This window comes from Taeniopygia guttata, chromosome 6 (assembly GCF_048771995.1).
Source record: "Taeniopygia guttata chromosome 6, bTaeGut7.mat, whole genome shotgun sequence".
NCBI classification, from domain to species: domain Eukaryota; kingdom Metazoa; phylum Chordata; class Aves; order Passeriformes; family Estrildidae; genus Taeniopygia; species Taeniopygia guttata.
Window position 1 is genome coordinate 2,245,122 of NC_133031.1, and position 17,740 is coordinate 2,262,861.

Below are 17,740 nucleotides of genomic sequence, written 5' to 3' on the forward strand. Positions count from 1 at the left end.
CCGATGACGCGCGGGCCGCGCGCCGCCGCCCTTGTCCGCGGATGAGTCGGTGCGCGTGGCCGCTGCTGCGGCGGCTCCCGGCGCGCGCGGGGCTCGCGCTCCGCCATGGCGGCGGCGCTCCCCGCGCGCGCCCCGCCGCGCCCGCCGCCTCGTCCTCATCGCCCTCATCGCCCTCATCGCCCGCCTCCTCCGGGGACGGCGGCGCCTCCCGCGCCCCCGACACCTCGCTCTTCGTGCCCGTGCCGCTGAAGCCCGGCCTCGGCGGCGCGGCCGAAGATGTGGGCGCCGAGCTCACGCGGCCCCTCGACAAGGGTGAGTGCGGGCGGGACCGTGAGGGGACGGGGCGGGGGCCGTGAGGCGGGCTGGCGAGGCCGCGGCTGGAGCGCTGTGCCCGGCTCTGGCCGCTCAGCTCGCTGGGAGGACGCTGCGGGCTCGAGCTGGTGCAGAGAACGGCAGCGGGGCTGGAGCGCAGATCCCATGAGGAGCGGCTGGGGAGCTGGTGGGGCTCGGCCGGGAGGAGAGGAGGGCTCAAGGAACACTTCGCCTTCTCCAGCTCCCTGCCCGGAGGCTGCAGGCAGATGGGGGTCGGGCTCTGCTCCCAGGGAACAGCAGCGGGACAAGAGGAAACGGCCTCAAGCTGTGCCAAGGGAGGTTCAGGTTGGACATTGGGAGGAATTTCTTCACAGGAAAAGTAATTAAACATTGGGACAGCCCGGTGAAGTGGCGGAGTCATCATCTCTGGAGGTGTTTAAAAACAGACTGCATGTGGCACACAAGGTGGTGTTTGCTCATAGGTCGGACTCGATAATCGGAGAGGTCTTTTCCGGCTTAATTGAGTCTGTGATTCTGGGACCCTCCTGAAGGCTGAGCAAATTGTCCCTTGCTGCTCTCGGGTCCTTTCCTGGACTCAGAAACCTTCCCCCTTAAGAGCAGGGGGTCCTTCCCCGCAGCTTATGTGACCTGAAGCTAATTGTGTCCGTGAAGGTGAAGTGGGATAAAGGCTCTTGGCTGAGAGGACACCTGTATGTGGTGGGGTTCGTGGGGCTGTGCTGTGCAGGGCATGATCTGTGTGGGTGCTTCCAGCTCAGGATACTCTGGGATTCCTGGGCCTGCAGGCGTGTCCTGTGTGAGGAAACGCTCTGCTGGCCGCTTCCTCCATTCAGACGGGGTAAAGGTGCTTGGCTTGGGGCAGGTCCCGCAGCCAAACTGCAATATCTTGCATTCCAGAGCCATAACTGTATCTGAACTTGAAAGATGTAGTTTCCTCAAATGTTGATGTTACAGACCGAAAAGATTGTCTGTGTGTGAATGTGCCTAGATCAAAAGTGGCTGAAGTGACAGGACCAGGGGGAATGGCTTCAAATGGACAGCGGGTAGGTTTAGATTGGGTTTTAGGAAAACTTCTTCCCTCGGAGGGAGGTGAGGCCCTGGCACAGGGTGCCCAGAGAAGCTGTGGCTGCACCATCCCTGGAAGTGTCCAAGGCCGGTTTGGATGGGGTTTGGAGCAGCCTGAGATAGTGGAAATGTCCCTGCCCATGGTAGGGGACTGGAGTGAGATGGTCTTTAAGGTCCCTTCCAACCCAGACAGTTCTGTGATCTTATGATTCCATGATCTTTAAAGATTTGGTAAATAACAGACAAGGTCATGATTCTTTTGATATTTGCTGATCTGAAAGCATTAAGGGTGCAAATGGAAATCTTTCATATCTTCTCATAATTTAGTGATGATATATTATTTACCTTAACTCCAGAGTGTAGAAGCATGGGCAAATTATCTTAATAGTTCAGAATTATGGAGAGAAGAACATCTAGCTTTAAAAGCTAAAAAAAACCTAGTCAGGATGAAGAATCCTGAACAGCTGTAATGCAAAAATCTGCATTTTCAAACTTGTCTTGTATCTGAATAGTGCATTCCTGAGGTGCCAATAAAGATGAATAATGGCTTTTTACTTGTACATTGCCTGTTGTCTCATTTATTAGAGGAGCGGTTATGTTGGATTTCTTCAAAACTACAACTAAAATGCTCTGGGAAAATAAGTACAGATTCTGTTTGGTATTTGCTAAGTTGTTGAGAGAGAACAGATTGGCTAAAATTATGTGTGCTTGCAGAGGTGAAAATTAACCACTTCAGTCAGCCTGATGTTCCTCCCTGTGAGACTGGCAGGGGATAGCAGCCAGGTGACCTGTGGGGTGCCATTCACATCTCTGTGCTTCTCCTGAGAGACAGAATTCTGTCTCTTTGTCCAGAGAAAGTGAATGCTGCAGTGGGGTGCTCATCTGACTTGTTTGGCCTCTAGTGCTCTCTCAATAATATTGAAAACGATCTTGAAAAAACAATGACTTGTTTTAAAAGTATTGGTATTTTGAAACCAAATAATGTTAGAAAAGACTGGACAAGACCTTCTTTACATGTAGCCATTTAAAAATAAATAAATAAATAGTCTTCTCTGCTTCCCCCTTCAGGTTCTGACGACACACAGTATTATGCATCTGTTTTTTTAATTTTTTTAAATGAAGATACTTTGTCAGATTCTGCTGCCAAGTACTGAATTAGATTCAGTAGAGAATATGTGTATTTATGATCTTTCTGGTTACAGCTTGTGAAGAAACTTTGTTAGTGAGCATACTTGCAGTGTGAATCATCTCGTTAGCTTGCTCAAGTGAGAGTGATTATAGTTTTCACATTAGTCAAACACTGTTAGGAAGACTAAAGGTCTTTTTAGAAGCTTACTTTTGTAAAAACTTCCTAGCAGACCTGGAATTAATTCACTACTTCCATTTTCCACAACTTCATAGGAAGAGTACTCCTGTGAGTGCTAATGGATGCTTTCAGTTTTGGTGTGTGTATCTTGTGATTCAGTTGTCACTGAATGTCAGTTCTGTGGCTTCAGTTGTCTGACCATGGGGCTGTGCTTTACCTGTGGGAGGTGCAGGGCAGGACAAACCAAGTATTGGCAGCAATTCATGTGGCAGGAGCAGGAGATGCCTGAACAGGGGGCTTGGTAGATGCACTGGTTGCTTGGACTGGGCAATGGGAGTCTAATAGTTGGGGAGGAATTGTAAAATAAAGCCCTTCAGCTGGCCCGGTGGTAATATTCAGCCTAACTGCAGAGGATTGTTGCCATCAGAGATACAGAGTAATGACTCAAAGGCTTCCTGCAAACAGCCTTGAAACAGCTAAATGAATCTGATACACTGGAGACTAACTGAATGATTTCTGAACTTCACTGCAGTTGGGCTGTCTTTTTACAGAGAACCTTAGAAATGCCGCTGAGAAATCAAAGTAATTGAGGAGTAAGAGCTAAAACACAATTCTAGAATGAGGGAATGGTAAACAAAGGGAAATCTCAAAGCAGGAGTGAAGTGTAAAAAGGGTGGTGATAGAGACAGGACCGAGATGTTCTGAGTGTGTAAGTGCTCTTGGATAAGCTCACGTGGGCTGCAATGCCAGCTTTGTTTTGTTTCGATTTACCTTATTGTTTAGACAAGTGTTTGTGCTTAGGAAGGATCGTGACCTTGGGCAGCCTGGTCCCAATGTCACGTTGCCTTGGATAGAAACATGTTCTGGCATTGACCTTTTACTCTTGTAGTAAGGCCAATGGCTGCGAATTTAGCTGTGTGGCTGATGATGTGTTAGTTGCTAGAGCTTCTTAGGGAAGCCTGAAGAACACTGAGGCCTGTGCTTGCTTATACTGCACTGTTTTCCAGTCTGTCTTTGATTTCAGGGCCCTTAAACATGAGTGTGGATGCCTTCCTAGGAAATGTAATTCTGCTGGTGCCCTTGTGTCTTTGTTGGCTTTGGGAACATTTCAGAACATGAGTTTATCCATTAAAACACTCCTGTAGTGGTATGGGATGTGCATTTAAATTTGCCATATTCTTGTCAGTTGGTGATTTTCATTGTGCCAAGTGGACTGTCTCTGATACAGCTTTTTAGAGAGGCAATCTTTCAATAATTTAAGGTTGATTTCATGGGAAGCTTTTCATGTCTTGTCAGACAGTTACAGAGTGAGCTGCAGAGAGCAGAGCATGACAGTGTTGTGTCCAGTGACTGGCACCGGGGGTGTGATATATTTGTCACTCCTAACATTTTATAATGTTCACAGACTTCAGTTTTAATAATGTAAGGTCATGAATAGATCTTAATGAAATTTGCTTGATTTTTTGTGAATTTCTGATCAGCTGTAGATGGAAAGGGGAAACATCTTTTTACACTGTCATTTAACTAACCTTTAATGAACTAAAATCAGTGTGTACTCGTGAAAATAGAATTTTGTTGCAACACTGAACTTGCCTTTTAGGGGAGGGAAAAAGTTCAGTAATAAGTTTATAACAGATATATTCAAAGAAAGCTGAGTAATTTGTGATATAATATGAACAAACTCTGTTTTTTTTTTCTTCCTTACTTTTATTTAACCTGGGAAAAGAGAAGATACTGTGTCTGGATTACCTGCTACTCCTGAAGAGTCTGTCTTGGGGGCAGGGTGGAAGGAAAAACATACCTCAGGATGTTGATTAAAAGCTATCACCAAGCAGCTCAAGCAGATTTGCTTTTCTTATTAAAACCTCCTGATAGGCGCTGATAGAAAGCAAACAAAACCCCACCCCAAAGCATTAATGAGTTTGTTCCATGGCTTGTTAGTTGCATGTTCCCATCTTCATGGTTTCCTATCAAGCAGCAGGGAAGATGGCTGGCACCATCTTCACAGCAGTTCTTAGTCTGCTGCAGTTGAAGGTTGTCCTCCACAACAGCCCCAGGCTCACTCATTGATTTTATTTGATATAGGGGGTGTTCATTTGTGTCTGTTCAGCATGGAAAGATTCCCTCTCTCCAGAGTAAGGAGACTATAAACCAAGCTCTTTGGGCCAGGAGAATGTGATTAAATTTTGAAGAAACAAACAAAAAAAAAGTTATCTTTTTCTACAGGTGAAGTCCTAAAAAACTTAAACAAGTTCTACAAAAGAAAAGAAATTCAAAGACTAGGAGCTGAAAATGGACTAGATGGTAAGAAAATGATTTAAGTTTATATTACTTTAATGTGAAACCTGTTTTAATTCCAATATGGTATTGAATGTGATCTTTTTATCACAACACTGCTTCTATACATTGTCTCTGCCACTTAGTTCAAATTACCTTTATATTTACTTTTAGTAGCTTATATTAAGGTACAGGTTTTTAATGAACCGCTTCAGTGTTTTATTGGGTGTTTACAAATAAGAGTTTTCTGATCTTGGCCACATTAATTTTGTTCCTCCTTTTTTTTTTTTTTTTTTTTTGGCAGCTCGCCTCTTTCACCAGGCATTTATAAGCTTTAGGAAGTATATAATGGAATCCAGTTCTGTGAGTGCTGATTTGCATATTATTCTCAATGATATATGCTGTGGTGCAGGCAAGTATCTGGAATGCTTGTAAAAAAATATGTGCATTTTTACTTGTTTTTGTCTTGTATACTTACCTATGTACATGTGGGCCCCCTACAGAGAATTATTGTTCAGTATGACTGAGAATTAATTCACTAGTGTCAGAGAGATTAAAAATCCCTGCTTTCTCCCTGTCGGAAACATTTGCCCATCCTAGGGAATGTTCTGTTCTTAAATCTTCTTAAGGGGAAATGAAAGATGTGGAAGTGTTAGCAAGAAGCAGCCCGTGTTGTGCGCCATCTGTTCAGGGCTGAAATGCAAACTGTGCTGTTGTTTATTCCTCTCTAAAGCCCAGTAGTCACTAGGGGGCACTGGGAGAGCTCTCTCCCACTGGTGGCTCTGTGGACAGCTTTGTGACCATGCTGGGTTTCCCTGTGGCCCTCACACAAATGTCTTTGCCTGCTTAGTGCACCCTGTGTTGTGATTAACAGCACTTAGCTGAGAGGTGATGCCAGCTGGAGCAGCACAATCAGCTTTCTCCAGGGTTTGAGCTGCACAGTATGTGTTTTAGTGATGGGATTTTAAAGGTTGCAGTGGCTATTAGTTTTGTTTTAAAATGTAAATGTGTAGATTTTAAATGTTGGCCATCTTTGTCTCATTATATTTCTTGTGCATAAAATATTTCACAGAGTTTTCTCATTTCCACTTCTGACTTGATTATAGATTAGCATTATGCCTTTTAACTCATACACAGAAATATTGAAATTTTTACATTTGAGTTTTGTTTGTCCAAAGATGATAATTAAGTATACTACAGTTAAAAAAAAATCCATAATAACTTTTATTAATTGAATAATCTCAATTTAACCTCCCCCAAAATTAAACATCCCCCCACAACAAAACAAAACCACTCCAACAAACCTCAAACCACTCATTTTTCTTTTTGTATTTGTATGTTTGATAATAACAGTTTTTTAGATCAAGACATTTCTTTGAAATTCTAAGGGAGCTGCACAGTAGGAGTGTGACCTGAAATAAGACCTTTAAGGCTCACATGTCTTCTCTGCAAACATTCAGCAGAATGAACTTGGATTTCTCCTCTGAGTTGATTTTAGTATTTGGAATCATCATTCTGAGCCTCAGTAGCTTGGAGAAGCTGCAAACGTGTTTTTCTCTGTTTATTCATAAAAGCACTTTAAAAAACCCCTACCCCACCCTCTGAATTTAGGAGGAAGGGGCTAAAATCTTCTTAGGACAGAAAAGCTATTTCTCATCCAGCTTTTCCACAGTTTCTCATTTTTACTTAGAGATTCTGTAGGTGAGTAGGCTGAGCAGAGTGAATATACTGAAATGACATGCACTCTTTCATATGATTGTGTTCGTATTCCATTGCTAAATGAGTCCATGTACTTGTGTTACTTTCCCTTTCTGCCACTGATGTAATTACTGGACTTTGTAGAGAGCCAGAAGTTGAAAGCACTGTGTAAGTGCGGGGTGAAAGTAGTAGAAAATAGTTTTTCAAAGTTTATAATGAAGGTAAACACTCAGACAAGCACAGGAACTTTCTGAAAAGGATTTGTTCTCCTAGGTCACGTGGATGATCTGTTTCCATTTTTCCTGAGGCATGCAAAGCAGATCTTCCCCATGCTGGACTGCATGGATGATCTGCGCAAGATCAGCGACCTGAGGCTGCCGCCCAACTGGTCAGTGTGCTGCAGTGCCTGCAGTGTTTTCTTAGTCTCAGAGAATTCCATAGTCTGTGCACTTCGGTGTAATTATGCTACATTTTCAGTGCTCGTCTCTGTTTTTGCAATAATTTGTGTCAGGAATGCTTGTATTTTTTTACAAGATACATCACAATGAATTAAAAAGAAAATAAGATTATATCAGCTATGAAAGTCACTGAGTTGGTGTGGTTTTTCCAAGAAGATGTTTTCTGACAATGTGTTTGGGAAGTAGCACATCAAATATTAAAATACTGATAAGCTCAAGGAGAGAGAATTGCAGGAATAATGAGAAATATTTTGAACACAATGTGTGAATTTCACTCTGAATCTTTGAAAGCATTGTGTGACTCAGAAGATCAATGTGTAAGACACTTTGTACTGTCTCTAAGAACTTGGTATTTCTGCTTTCAACACACATTAAAGTTATTAATAACTAAATGCTTATGCTAATTTCCAGTTTCTCCTGAATCAGTATGCAGATAAATGTTCAACAGATCTGCTTTTTTTTTTTTGTCTTTGCTTTAGGTATCCAGATGCCAGGGCTATTCAGAGAAAGATAATATTCCATGCCGGTCCTACAAACAGTGGAAAAACTTACCATGCTATCCAGAGATTTTTGTCAGCCAAATCTGGAATATACTGTGGTCCGCTAAAACTTCTGGCTCATGAGATCTTCCAAAAGAGTAACGATGCTGTCAGTATGTCATATTACTTACCAACATTCTTGGTGCTGGAACAGTCTCATGAATGCATGTCTGTAAAGTTCTGTAGTGGCCCCAGGTGGTCCCTGGAGCCCTGTGCCTTTGCTTTACAGTGGTGTCAGCTGATGTAAAATCAGTTGTGCATTTCTGCTTTAGGAGCAGAATGGAACATCATTTCCCCAGGTGGAACAGTGCTGTCCCCAGAGCATGTCCTGTGCAATCATCCCTGTAACTTGCCTCTGTTCTTCTGGAATTTGTTGCTCCCTGGGTTAGCCAGGTTCTACTATTAGGTTTTTAAGCATAGGGATCATGCCTTCTTTTGCCCATGACCTTTATTATAGCTTGTACACAAAAAATTATCCTTGCTTAACTTCCCTCAACCTTCTGCAAATGTATAAATATACTTCACTTCACTGTCCTTGAAGAATTCTACAGATTCAGATGTGTATTCAGTGCTGTATATCAGGTCCCTAGAGGAAATTCTCATTAGTGTTATGTGTTGCTTTTGGCATATTTTTGAAGGCTCCTCACCAGTGTGTTTCCAGCTGCAGAGAACCAGACTAGTTCTGAAGCACTACAACCACATACCACATGTTAACACAACACAGTGTGTGTGTGCAGTAGTGATGATGTGATTTCTCTTTTTTAATGTAAAATTTGTAACTCCTAGTTTCGGTCTGTCCAAGCAGCACATCAGAAAGATTGTTTTATCCTAGGAGATAGTTGTAATGTACCACGTGTGTTCACAGAGTGATAGTGGTACCATGTAGTGATGCTCCTTGCTAGGGATTACTAAACTTTTCTCCCACGTGTTTAGTTAGTGTGTGTGACAGCTTTTCAGTGGTTGGCTCCTGGATCATATTTAGGCCCTTGGGGCTTGAACAGGGCTTCCAGCTGGGCTCTGCAGGTAGCAGTAGATATGGATGGAGCAGCCATGAGCACCAAGGAGGGTAGGGCTGGCAGGGTGGTGGCCTCAGCTGATCCTGAGGTCTGAGCTGTCTCTCACAGCTGATCCTCATGAGCTCTTGCTGTGTGAGTATAAAGCAGCAGGTGAGGCTGGCAGCAGGGCAATTGCCAAAAGAGCTGGAGCTTGCAAGGCTCCTTCACTGCTGGGCCTTGCTTTATGAGCCCCTTGTACTCTTCTAACAGTTCTTTTATGGCAGATGGGACAGCTCTGAAATGCTCAGGGGAAGATGTAACCTCCTGCAGGAGTAGGGGAAGGCATCTAATTACAGATACCACCTCTTCATTAAATCTCCACTCTGATAGGACTTAAATAAAAGGCACAAGTCTCTCAAGGTTGAGTAATTGTTTCCTGGATTGCTTCTTTTACACTGTCCTAGAAACTACTGTAAGAAATTGTTTTTGTCCTCTTTGGAAATGGGGTTCTTTCATGTTCAAGAAACTTACCCTGAGATTTCTGAATGCCTTTAGAATGTGCCCTGTGACCTGGTGACAGGAGAAGAACGTGTGTTTGCCAATGAAGACTCCAGACAGGCTCCTCATGTTGCTTGTACCATTGAAATGTGCAGCACTAATACACCTTGTAAGTACACAGAATTGTCTCTGTCCTATCTGTGGTATCCTTGTGTCTGTGTGTCATTCCTTAGACTCAAAAGTAGCTGAGCTCTTCTTTTTTGCTCTTATTTGAGCAATTCCTGAGCTATGATAGAGCAGTTCAAGAAACCTGGATCATCTCAAAATAGCTTTTTGGTGATAGAGGATTAGCTTTGTTTGAGCAACCTTCTGTAGGAAACCTGTGAATTCCCTCAGTTCCTTCATGTCTTGTACTACTGTTCTAGATGCTCTTCCTTGGTGCATCATATTTTTCTTTTTTTGTTTTAAGATGAAGTTGCTGTGATTGATGAAATTCAGATGATCAGAGATCCTGCCAGAGGCTGGGCTTGGACAAGAGCTCTTCTAGGTAAGCTTGGTTGTGTTGGCAATTAATTAGCTTAATGGCACATGAAATTCAAACTTAGCAGTTGGTATATTGGTTATGTGATGCAAAATAAAAGTATTTGTTTTTCATGTCTTCTCACAGCAAGTTAGAGAGATACTCTGCCTCAAAGAGGCTACCTGTCATGTTTTGCTTAATGAATGGGTTTTTACATTTTTTAAAAAATAAATAAAATTCACATGCCTCTCTTATTTTTTCTTCCTTAGCTCACAGGGAGTCTTAACTACATTATGCTGTCCTTTTACATTGACTCTTTCCAAGAAGTATGCTTTTATGTTCAATTAAAACAACACCAGTTTTCAAGAGACTACCTTTGTAGAGATTGTGCTAAATAATGGCAGCTTTGAATATTTTATAGTGTTAATTTCAAATGGCTCATTTATAGAGCTGCATCAATCTGTTATGTTCTTACAACAATGCTTATTTTGATAATTTTAGAATTTTTCTTAGAGGAATTTTTGAAACATTCTTCCTCATATTCGGAACAGAAGTTTGGAATCTGATTCCCTCTTGACCATTGCTTTTGTTGCTTTTGATTCTAAGTTCAGCAGATTTGTCACACTTTACTTCCTGTTTTTTTGCCTTTCTTGTTGTGACTGAATTAGAGGTGAATTCATGCAGAAAACAAAACTCCTCAGTTCTGCTGTGGTTTGGGAGTTAGGAAAACATGAGTAGTAAGTAAAACATACTCAAAGCTTTGCTCCATTTACTCAGTGGCTGAGGGTACCTCTTGTTTTGGCCGAGAGGGAGCAGTGAGCTATTGGCTGCTCTGATAATCACACTAATGAACTGTCAATATCACCTGCTGGTAGGAGATCAAGAGCAGCTCTAGGAAACTAGTGTGTTGTGGGAGAGACTTTAGGTGCAGGTTTGGGTTATTGAAGGAGGTGAAATACAGTCTTCATTGTGTTTAGCAACCAAAATACAATTTTTTGATACCTTAAGAGCCAGCTAAAGCTACTGTTGTATACAAACAAATAACATTTTGCTTTTTATTTCACTGGACTTTGTTCAGGCCTCTGTGCAGAAGAAATCCACGTTTGTGGAGAACCTGCTGCTATTGACTTGGTGACAGAGCTCATGTACACTACAGGGGAGGAAGTTGAAGTAAGTAATTCTGAGAAGCTATGGACAGAACGTCAGGTTCTCTTGGCTTTAAAACAGGAAAAAATGTAGGGTTCTTTTGGGGATATCACTGCTCAAAGTTGTCCTGCAGGAAGTTTTGTTAAAATGTTTCTCAGTTTCTGTAGAGCAAAGATACTGTAAAGTTCTTCCCTTTTAAAATAGTGGTACTGTTTTTCTGAAAGAAGATAGAAGTGGTTTGATGAGTTCCCTTTAGGGGATGCTGCAGCTGGTACAGCTGCTTGTGGACTTGTAGAGCTCTGATCTTTCAGGAAGGCACGGTGCTCTCGAGTTGGCTGACTTGACAGGATGCATTGCTGGTTAGTCTTGATATGATAGAATTTTGAGTTTAAAAATATACCCTTTTTGACAACTTTAACTGTAGGTCCGAAACTACGAGAGACTGACTCCTCTGACTGTGCTGGATTATGCCTTAGAGTCCTTGGATAACCTCCGCCCTGGGGACTGCATTGTGTGTTTCAGTAAGAACGACATTTACTCCATCAGCCGGCAGATTGAAGCCAGAGGATTAGAATGTGCTGTCATATACGGCAGTCTGCCACCAGGTAAAGCACTCTTGCTTTCATTGTTAAGGGGGTGTTCTGTTTCTTGCTGCTTTTCTTAGGAGAAAGCCCCCTTGTACTTTATTTCTTTTTCTGCTTGCTTTATTTTAAAATAAAGCAGTGCAAGTTTCCTATTTTTGCTTCTCTATATAGCTAGAGAAAGCAATCAGCTTTCATCGACTGGTGTTTTAATCTTGGGATTAGACCTTTATTATGTACTTAATTTTGATCTTCAGATCGATATAATTAAAGGAGATATATCCACAGCTCTGGGAATGATTTAAATCTCTCCTGCCCCCTCCCCTCATCTGCAGCCAAGTACCAATCAAATACCTATTTATTTATCTTTTTCTCAGCCTATTATAATGACATTGGACTTAGTGATGCATTTTCTTTATTTTGTATGAAGTTTGCTATGTGAAGTATTCTGTCATTTTGTTTTAGGAACAAAGCTTGAACAAGCAAAGAAATTCAATGATCCTGATGATCCATGCAAAATTTTAGTTGCTACAGATGCAATTGGAATGGGACTCAATTTGTAAGTACTTGTAGCAGGTTGCAGTACTTTTATTTTCCTTTGGATATGGTGCCCACATTAACTTCCTTGCTTTTTGTCTTCCCAGTCTGATTAACTCATCTACACAGTACTGCTGTATACTGTATGTGCACAGTACATTAATTTCAATTTTGAAGTAGTGATCAATTTGGTTAAGCAGAACTAAGCTTTATTTTTGAAACTGTTTCCAAGAACTAAATGGCTCCCTGGCCCTAATTCAGTGTGATAGCTGGCCATGGATGACAGGACCTCCTGGATCAACTGGGGTCATATGGGCTGGGCTGTCAGTTACAGTTCTCTTGCATTTCTGAAATACAGAGCAAGTTCAGCCCAGTGTCAGGTGTATTTTATTGCTGAAGGACATACAATCACATCGCTACAAACTGCTGAGGCAGGTGGTGGTGAATAGACTGGGAGGAGATTAGGACATGATTGATGTGTGCAGGCATGATGCTCCTCCTGCAACTAGCCAGTAGCCTTCTCCTGCCCTTTAGAATATGCTGTGTCCATAAGTAGTATCTGTGATACTCTAATTGTAGATGAGAAAAAAACCTTATAAAAAAGTAAAAGCTTTAATTCTTCATATTGGAAGTAATTTGCAAAAAAGGATTCCTCTTTGTTTTTGTTTAAATATTTCAGGTGTATAAGAAGGATAATTTTTAACTCCATAGTAAAGCCGACTGTCAATGAGAAGGGAGAGAAGGAAATAGACTCCATCACCACCTCGCAGGCGCTGCAGATCGCGGGCAGGGCTGGGCGCTTCGGCTCCTCCTTCAAGCAGGGAGAGGTCACCGCCATGCACCGCGATGACCTCGCGCGGCTGAAGGAGATTCTGAGCGAGCCTGTGCCCCCTGTCCAGGTGAGACCCTCAGTACCCAGTTTATACAGAGGTGCTCTGGGGCTGGCTTAGGATATTCTGATCCCACTTTATTTTTACTTCTGTCTGCAGTTTAGTAGTAAAAATGATGTGTGTTGTGCCAGACTGACTTTGGATATATGTCCTCTTTGGAGACTTGCTGTGCTGCTTTTATATTCAATCTGCTCTTTTAAGAATTAAAAGCTCAACACAAAAGTTCTTAACTTTCAGCTAAGTGTGCTAAATAAACTGGAGTCTGCATGGTGCTTTGGTTTCTTGCATTTTGTCTTTCAATATGTTGCTTCTGGTTCATTAAAACAATATTGAGAATTAATGGTAGTTTTTTCCTTTCTTTTCCATTTAGGCAGCTGGCCTACATCCTACTCCTGAGCAAATAGAAATGTTTGCTTATCATCTTCCTGATGCCACTCTATCCAACTTAATTGTAAGAATGATCAAAATATTAGCTTTTTCTTTAAAAATGAAGTATCACTAATAGTCATTGCTTTGTACAAACCTGCCCTTGGGAGACATGACAGACGGCCTTGTGTGTATTTTTTTATCGATTGGGTTCTTCTCTCCCACACAAGTGACTGCAGATAGGTTTAGGATGTTTAACTTTTCTGTGCTAAACTTGGAAGCTTTGAAACATGTCAGTCATTTTTGTATGTGTTTAAAACTGTGCAGTGGCTTTTTCATTCCAGCTTTTCTGAATTTTAAGTGTAGATGTTTATTTCTGAGGCTGAAGATATTGGAGATCTAAATTTAGATAAATTATTTGAAAATTCCTAGAAAACTGATTATGTCAGATTTCCACATATCTGAAAGCTACCTGATTTTTTTCCTGTTTCTGTGGATTTTGTGGTAAAACACTGTGGAACATCTAGAAAATGCTGGGATTGACTTGATCTCCTCTTTAGATAGATTCTAGTTCTTTAAGATGTACAAAAGCATAAAAAAAATAAAAATTAAGATTCCAATACTGTATTGAAAAAAACATAATCACAGCTTTTAGTGAACTGAGAAATCTGTGGCAACTTTCATTGTTTTAAATATGCTTTATTGTTCCTGCTGATCTGCTGTAATGTAGTAAAATGTATGTTTTTAACCTTGGAAAAAAAAATTATACCTGGAGACCTCCTGGAAGACTTAGCCTGGTAGGGTAACAACACATCTTTAAAATTTTTAAATTAGCAGTGTTAAGATAAAAACCGTGTGTTGTTTTTGATCTCTTAAATATTCAGTCACACATTTAATGAAAAAGCTCATAATTTCTCTAAAGATGTTTTAAAAAAAATCTCTCAAAGATTTCTATTAGAGAAATAATTTTGGGGGTCCATAAAATTCCCCATGCAGGGTGCACTGCATCTTCCATTTCTCCACACCTTGTATGTCTCATGTTTTCTTTGAACTCCTCTGTTGGAATACTGTATTTAGCTTGTGTTTTCTTTCTTCCTAAAATAGATCTGATCCTGACACTGAGCTAAAAACACCTCAATTATTTAATTGTATCCTGTAAAGTTAGCTTTTTGGGTCATGCTAAGTGACAAACCTGGAGAAATTTCTAAACATAGTGGCAACTGGTTCCTGTGATGGTGTTCTTTGTAACTAAAATGTACCCTTCCAGAACTTTTTTATTTAGGAGACCGACTAAATCAAGTGTAGTGTGTTATGTCTTTGATCCTGTGTTGGAGAATTTAATGCAAATTCTGCTGAAAGAGCATAGGGAACTCCCCTGCCCACTTTATTATTACTGTCATCAAATTTGATGATTTTTAATGATTCTTTCAGCATAACTAGTCTTTCAAACTCTAAATAATTTTTGGTTTGGTAAGACAAATCTTAACCCCTCTCCTGTAATAACATAGTTACATTTGGTTTTGTTTTCGCAGGATATTTTTGTGAGCCTCTCACAAGTGGACGGGATGTACTTTGTCTGCAATATTGATGACTTTAAATTTCTAGCAGATATGATTCAGCACATTCCACTCAATCTGCGATCACGATATGTCTTTTGCACTGCACCCTTGAACAGAAAAGAGCCTTTTGTGTGTACCACTTTGTTGAAGGTCAGCTATTTTTTCCCTCAAGAAATGTGTTTATGTTGGACCAAGAGGGTTTTGGTGCACTGGGACTGTATCTAGCTGCTGTATTTGTTGTGGGCTTTGCTATCGGATCATTTGAGAACATTCTTAAAGTGCTCACAGGTAGTATAAGAGATATAAAATAGCCAGACATGTATTGAATTCTTCACTGTTTTTGTTTACCAAGGCTTTTAACTTCTGAAAACTGGTTCTCATGATGGAAGTTAAAGTTTGGATAGCTTCTCTGCTGTTTGCCTCTGAAAAGCCTACTGCTGGTCCTTGTCTGTCAGCTCTGAACTGGGAGGGATGACAGTTGTGTTCTCTAGTCACTTGTGCACTGTGAAGCTTTGCACTACCGTGTTCCTAAAAGCAGTCATTAAAAAACCAAGTTAGTGCTCCTTTGAGCTGTTAGCTTGCCAGCAGAAGGAGAGAATGTAGGATTAAGGGTGATTGCTGAGGCTATAATACAGTTACATAGAATTTAAACCTCAGAAAACAGAGCTGTAAGTTGCTCTCAGAATTATGTCACTTTACTTTTCAGGCCTGGATGAATTGTTTTTTGCTGTGCCCCAGGAGTCACTACTCTGAGGGATTTGTAGTCAGCTGATTTTTTCAGTTTTGCAGGTTTAATATTAACGTCACTTGGGACTGTTACTTTGTTATACAGTATTGCCATTGTTCCCTTTTTAAAGACTGAATGAAACTTTTAAAATGAAATAGTATAAAAATGAAAGTGATGTGGTGCCCTCATGTCACAAATAGTAGAACCCAGCTAATAGTCTTTAAAAAATGAGTGATTGATTAAAGAGTTGAAAAAAGTGCTTCATTAGGAAAACGCTGAGCTTTTGGATTCCAAGTAGTGAAGGTGCAGAGGAGCATAATGTAATGTTAGAGGGAGGTAGGCTTTTGTGAATGCTTGTGTGAATTTAAGCCTCATTCCTTGGTGAAGAAAATCCACTTTACTATTGGCCAGCTAGGAAGCACTTATTCCAAGTCATCAATACTCTTGAAAATTTTGGATTTAAATCTTACTTGACTTGTTTTTCTGTCAGTTGAAGCGCTGAGGTATCTAGGTGTCAGAAGAGTGGATTTCTAGTGCAGATTAATCTGTTTGGTTTGTAGATAGTGTGTTTAATATCTAAACTCTGGCAACTCTGAAACAAGATAATTAACCAAATAGGAGAAGGAGGAGGATTAAAAAAGACACAAAGTCCATCTGCTTTGCTAGATGCAATCAAATGCCTTCAGTGTTACACTTTTCTGGATAGCTCTGTACTTTTGTTGCTTAACTCTGTGCATGGCCCATGGACAAATTGTGTTAATGAGGCCCTGGAAAGGAGAGGTGACTCTTGTGTTGAGTAATTAAGTAAAAGAATGTGTGGCATTTGGGTTGTGTAAAACAAAGCAGGTATTATGGCTTATTCTATGTGTACAGACTCTGGGGAATTTAACTCTTTGGGGATTTCTTCTTTCCTGCCTGAGGACTTGAGTTAATCTGCTTGTTTTTCAGTTTGCACGGCAGTTCAGTAGAAATGAGCCTCTGACGTTCGACTGGCTCTGCCGGCACACCAAGTGGCCTTTAGCTGCTCCAAAAAACATCAAGGAACTTGTACACCTTGAAGCTGTGCATGATGTTTTTGACCTCTATCTGTGGTTAAGGTACTGTCTTTGTACTTTAAGACTGTTTATTTTTTCCTATTATTTATGACTTACAGTCCTAGAAGTCCAGTGTCTTCAGGCCCATATGTATGTGGTGCAGGATGGGCTCCTTTGGCCTTTTAGAGGGTCTTGACAAATGCAATGTTGAGGGAGCAAATTCTGCAGACAGCAGTTTGTGACTGACAGAAGGAGAAAGGTAGAAACAAGGACTGGAGCAGCTGAAATGCAAATTAAAATATGTATTCCCATGCAACATGTAATGAATATTCTTTTTACTTAGTACATATCCCATTTTTGTCCCAGTGAGAAGGTTTAAATGTGTGTTCTTTTCCCTCTCTTCAGTTACCGCTTCATGGATATGTTCCCTGACGCTGTCCTTGTAAGGGATATCCAGAAAAAACTAGATGACATTATACAAATCGGTGTCTGCAACATCACGAAGCTGATCCGAGCTTCCCAGTCTGCGGCTGCTCCTGGCACAGCTGAAGTCGTGTCAGAAGACTTTCCTCTCTCAAGGACTCAGAGGGACGCCAGGGTGGTGTCAGACCGTCACGGTGGCACAGAGGCACTGTCCATTGCAGTGGAGGCTGCAGGGCTGAGAAGAGCAAAGAACCTGAGATCCCCTCGGCTCGGTGGCAGGCAGGAGGATGTGAAAAGCTATGGACGTGGATCTCTTGCCAACAGATTGCTGCGGGAGGGACTTCTGACACAGGAAATGCTGAGACAGCTGGAGAGTGAGTGGCAGGATCAGCACAGGAATGGTAGATATGGCTTTGGTTCAAAAAGAGATGATCAGCATAGTTCAAAGGCAACGGGAAAAAAGAGAAAATAGAACTATGCCCTAATTCTGTTTAGTTTTTATTCATAAAATAAAATACTATTTTAATAACTTCTTTGGCATTTCATGTTTACACTGCTGGAGCTCCTTGATACTTTTCCTTCTCCTGTGACTGGTAATGTGAAGTACTCAGAGAACTGGACTCTTAAAAGCTCAGAGGCCATAAGTTTGTTTTAACCACTCAGCTGTACACTCTTTTAATCATGGTGTTCAGCATCAGTGTATGATCTACTGCTATGTAACAATTTGAACTTGGTGTCTTCTTGCAAGATATCCTCTCATCATCAATAAATGTCAGAAATTTCACTGGTAA

General features: G+C 41.2%; 1 protein-coding gene across 1 annotated transcript; it reads left to right on the plus strand.

Annotated features, from left to right (window-relative positions):
- SUPV3L1 (Suv3 like RNA helicase) lies at window positions 1-17,740 on the plus strand. The gene is made up of 15 exons (XM_002191038.7): window positions 1-312; window positions 4,928-5,005; window positions 5,283-5,390; window positions 6,950-7,064; window positions 7,614-7,782; window positions 9,224-9,335; window positions 9,636-9,713; window positions 10,765-10,856; window positions 11,257-11,437; window positions 11,879-11,972; window positions 12,630-12,849; window positions 13,211-13,291; window positions 14,739-14,915; window positions 16,441-16,589; window positions 16,932-17,740. The coding sequence occupies exons 1-15, from the start codon at window positions 42-44 to the stop codon at window positions 17,419-17,421; spliced, it is 2,415 nt and encodes an 804-aa protein (XP_002191074.5). The 5' UTR covers window positions 1-41; the 3' UTR covers window positions 17,422-17,740.

Excerpts from the sequence above, each read along its gene's own strand:
- SUPV3L1 (XM_002191038.7), top strand. The coding sequence starts at position 42 with ATGAGTCGGTGCGCGTGGCCGCTGCTGCGGCGGCTCCCGGCGCGCGCG. Across the intron at positions 5,391-6,949 it reads TGATATATGCTGTGGTGCAG|GTCACGTGGATGATCTGTTT; the intron begins GCAAGTATCTGG and ends TTGTTCTCCTAG. Across the intron at positions 11,438-11,878 it reads ATACGGCAGTCTGCCACCAG|GAACAAAGCTTGAACAAGCA; the intron begins GTAAAGCACTCT and ends ATTTTGTTTTAG.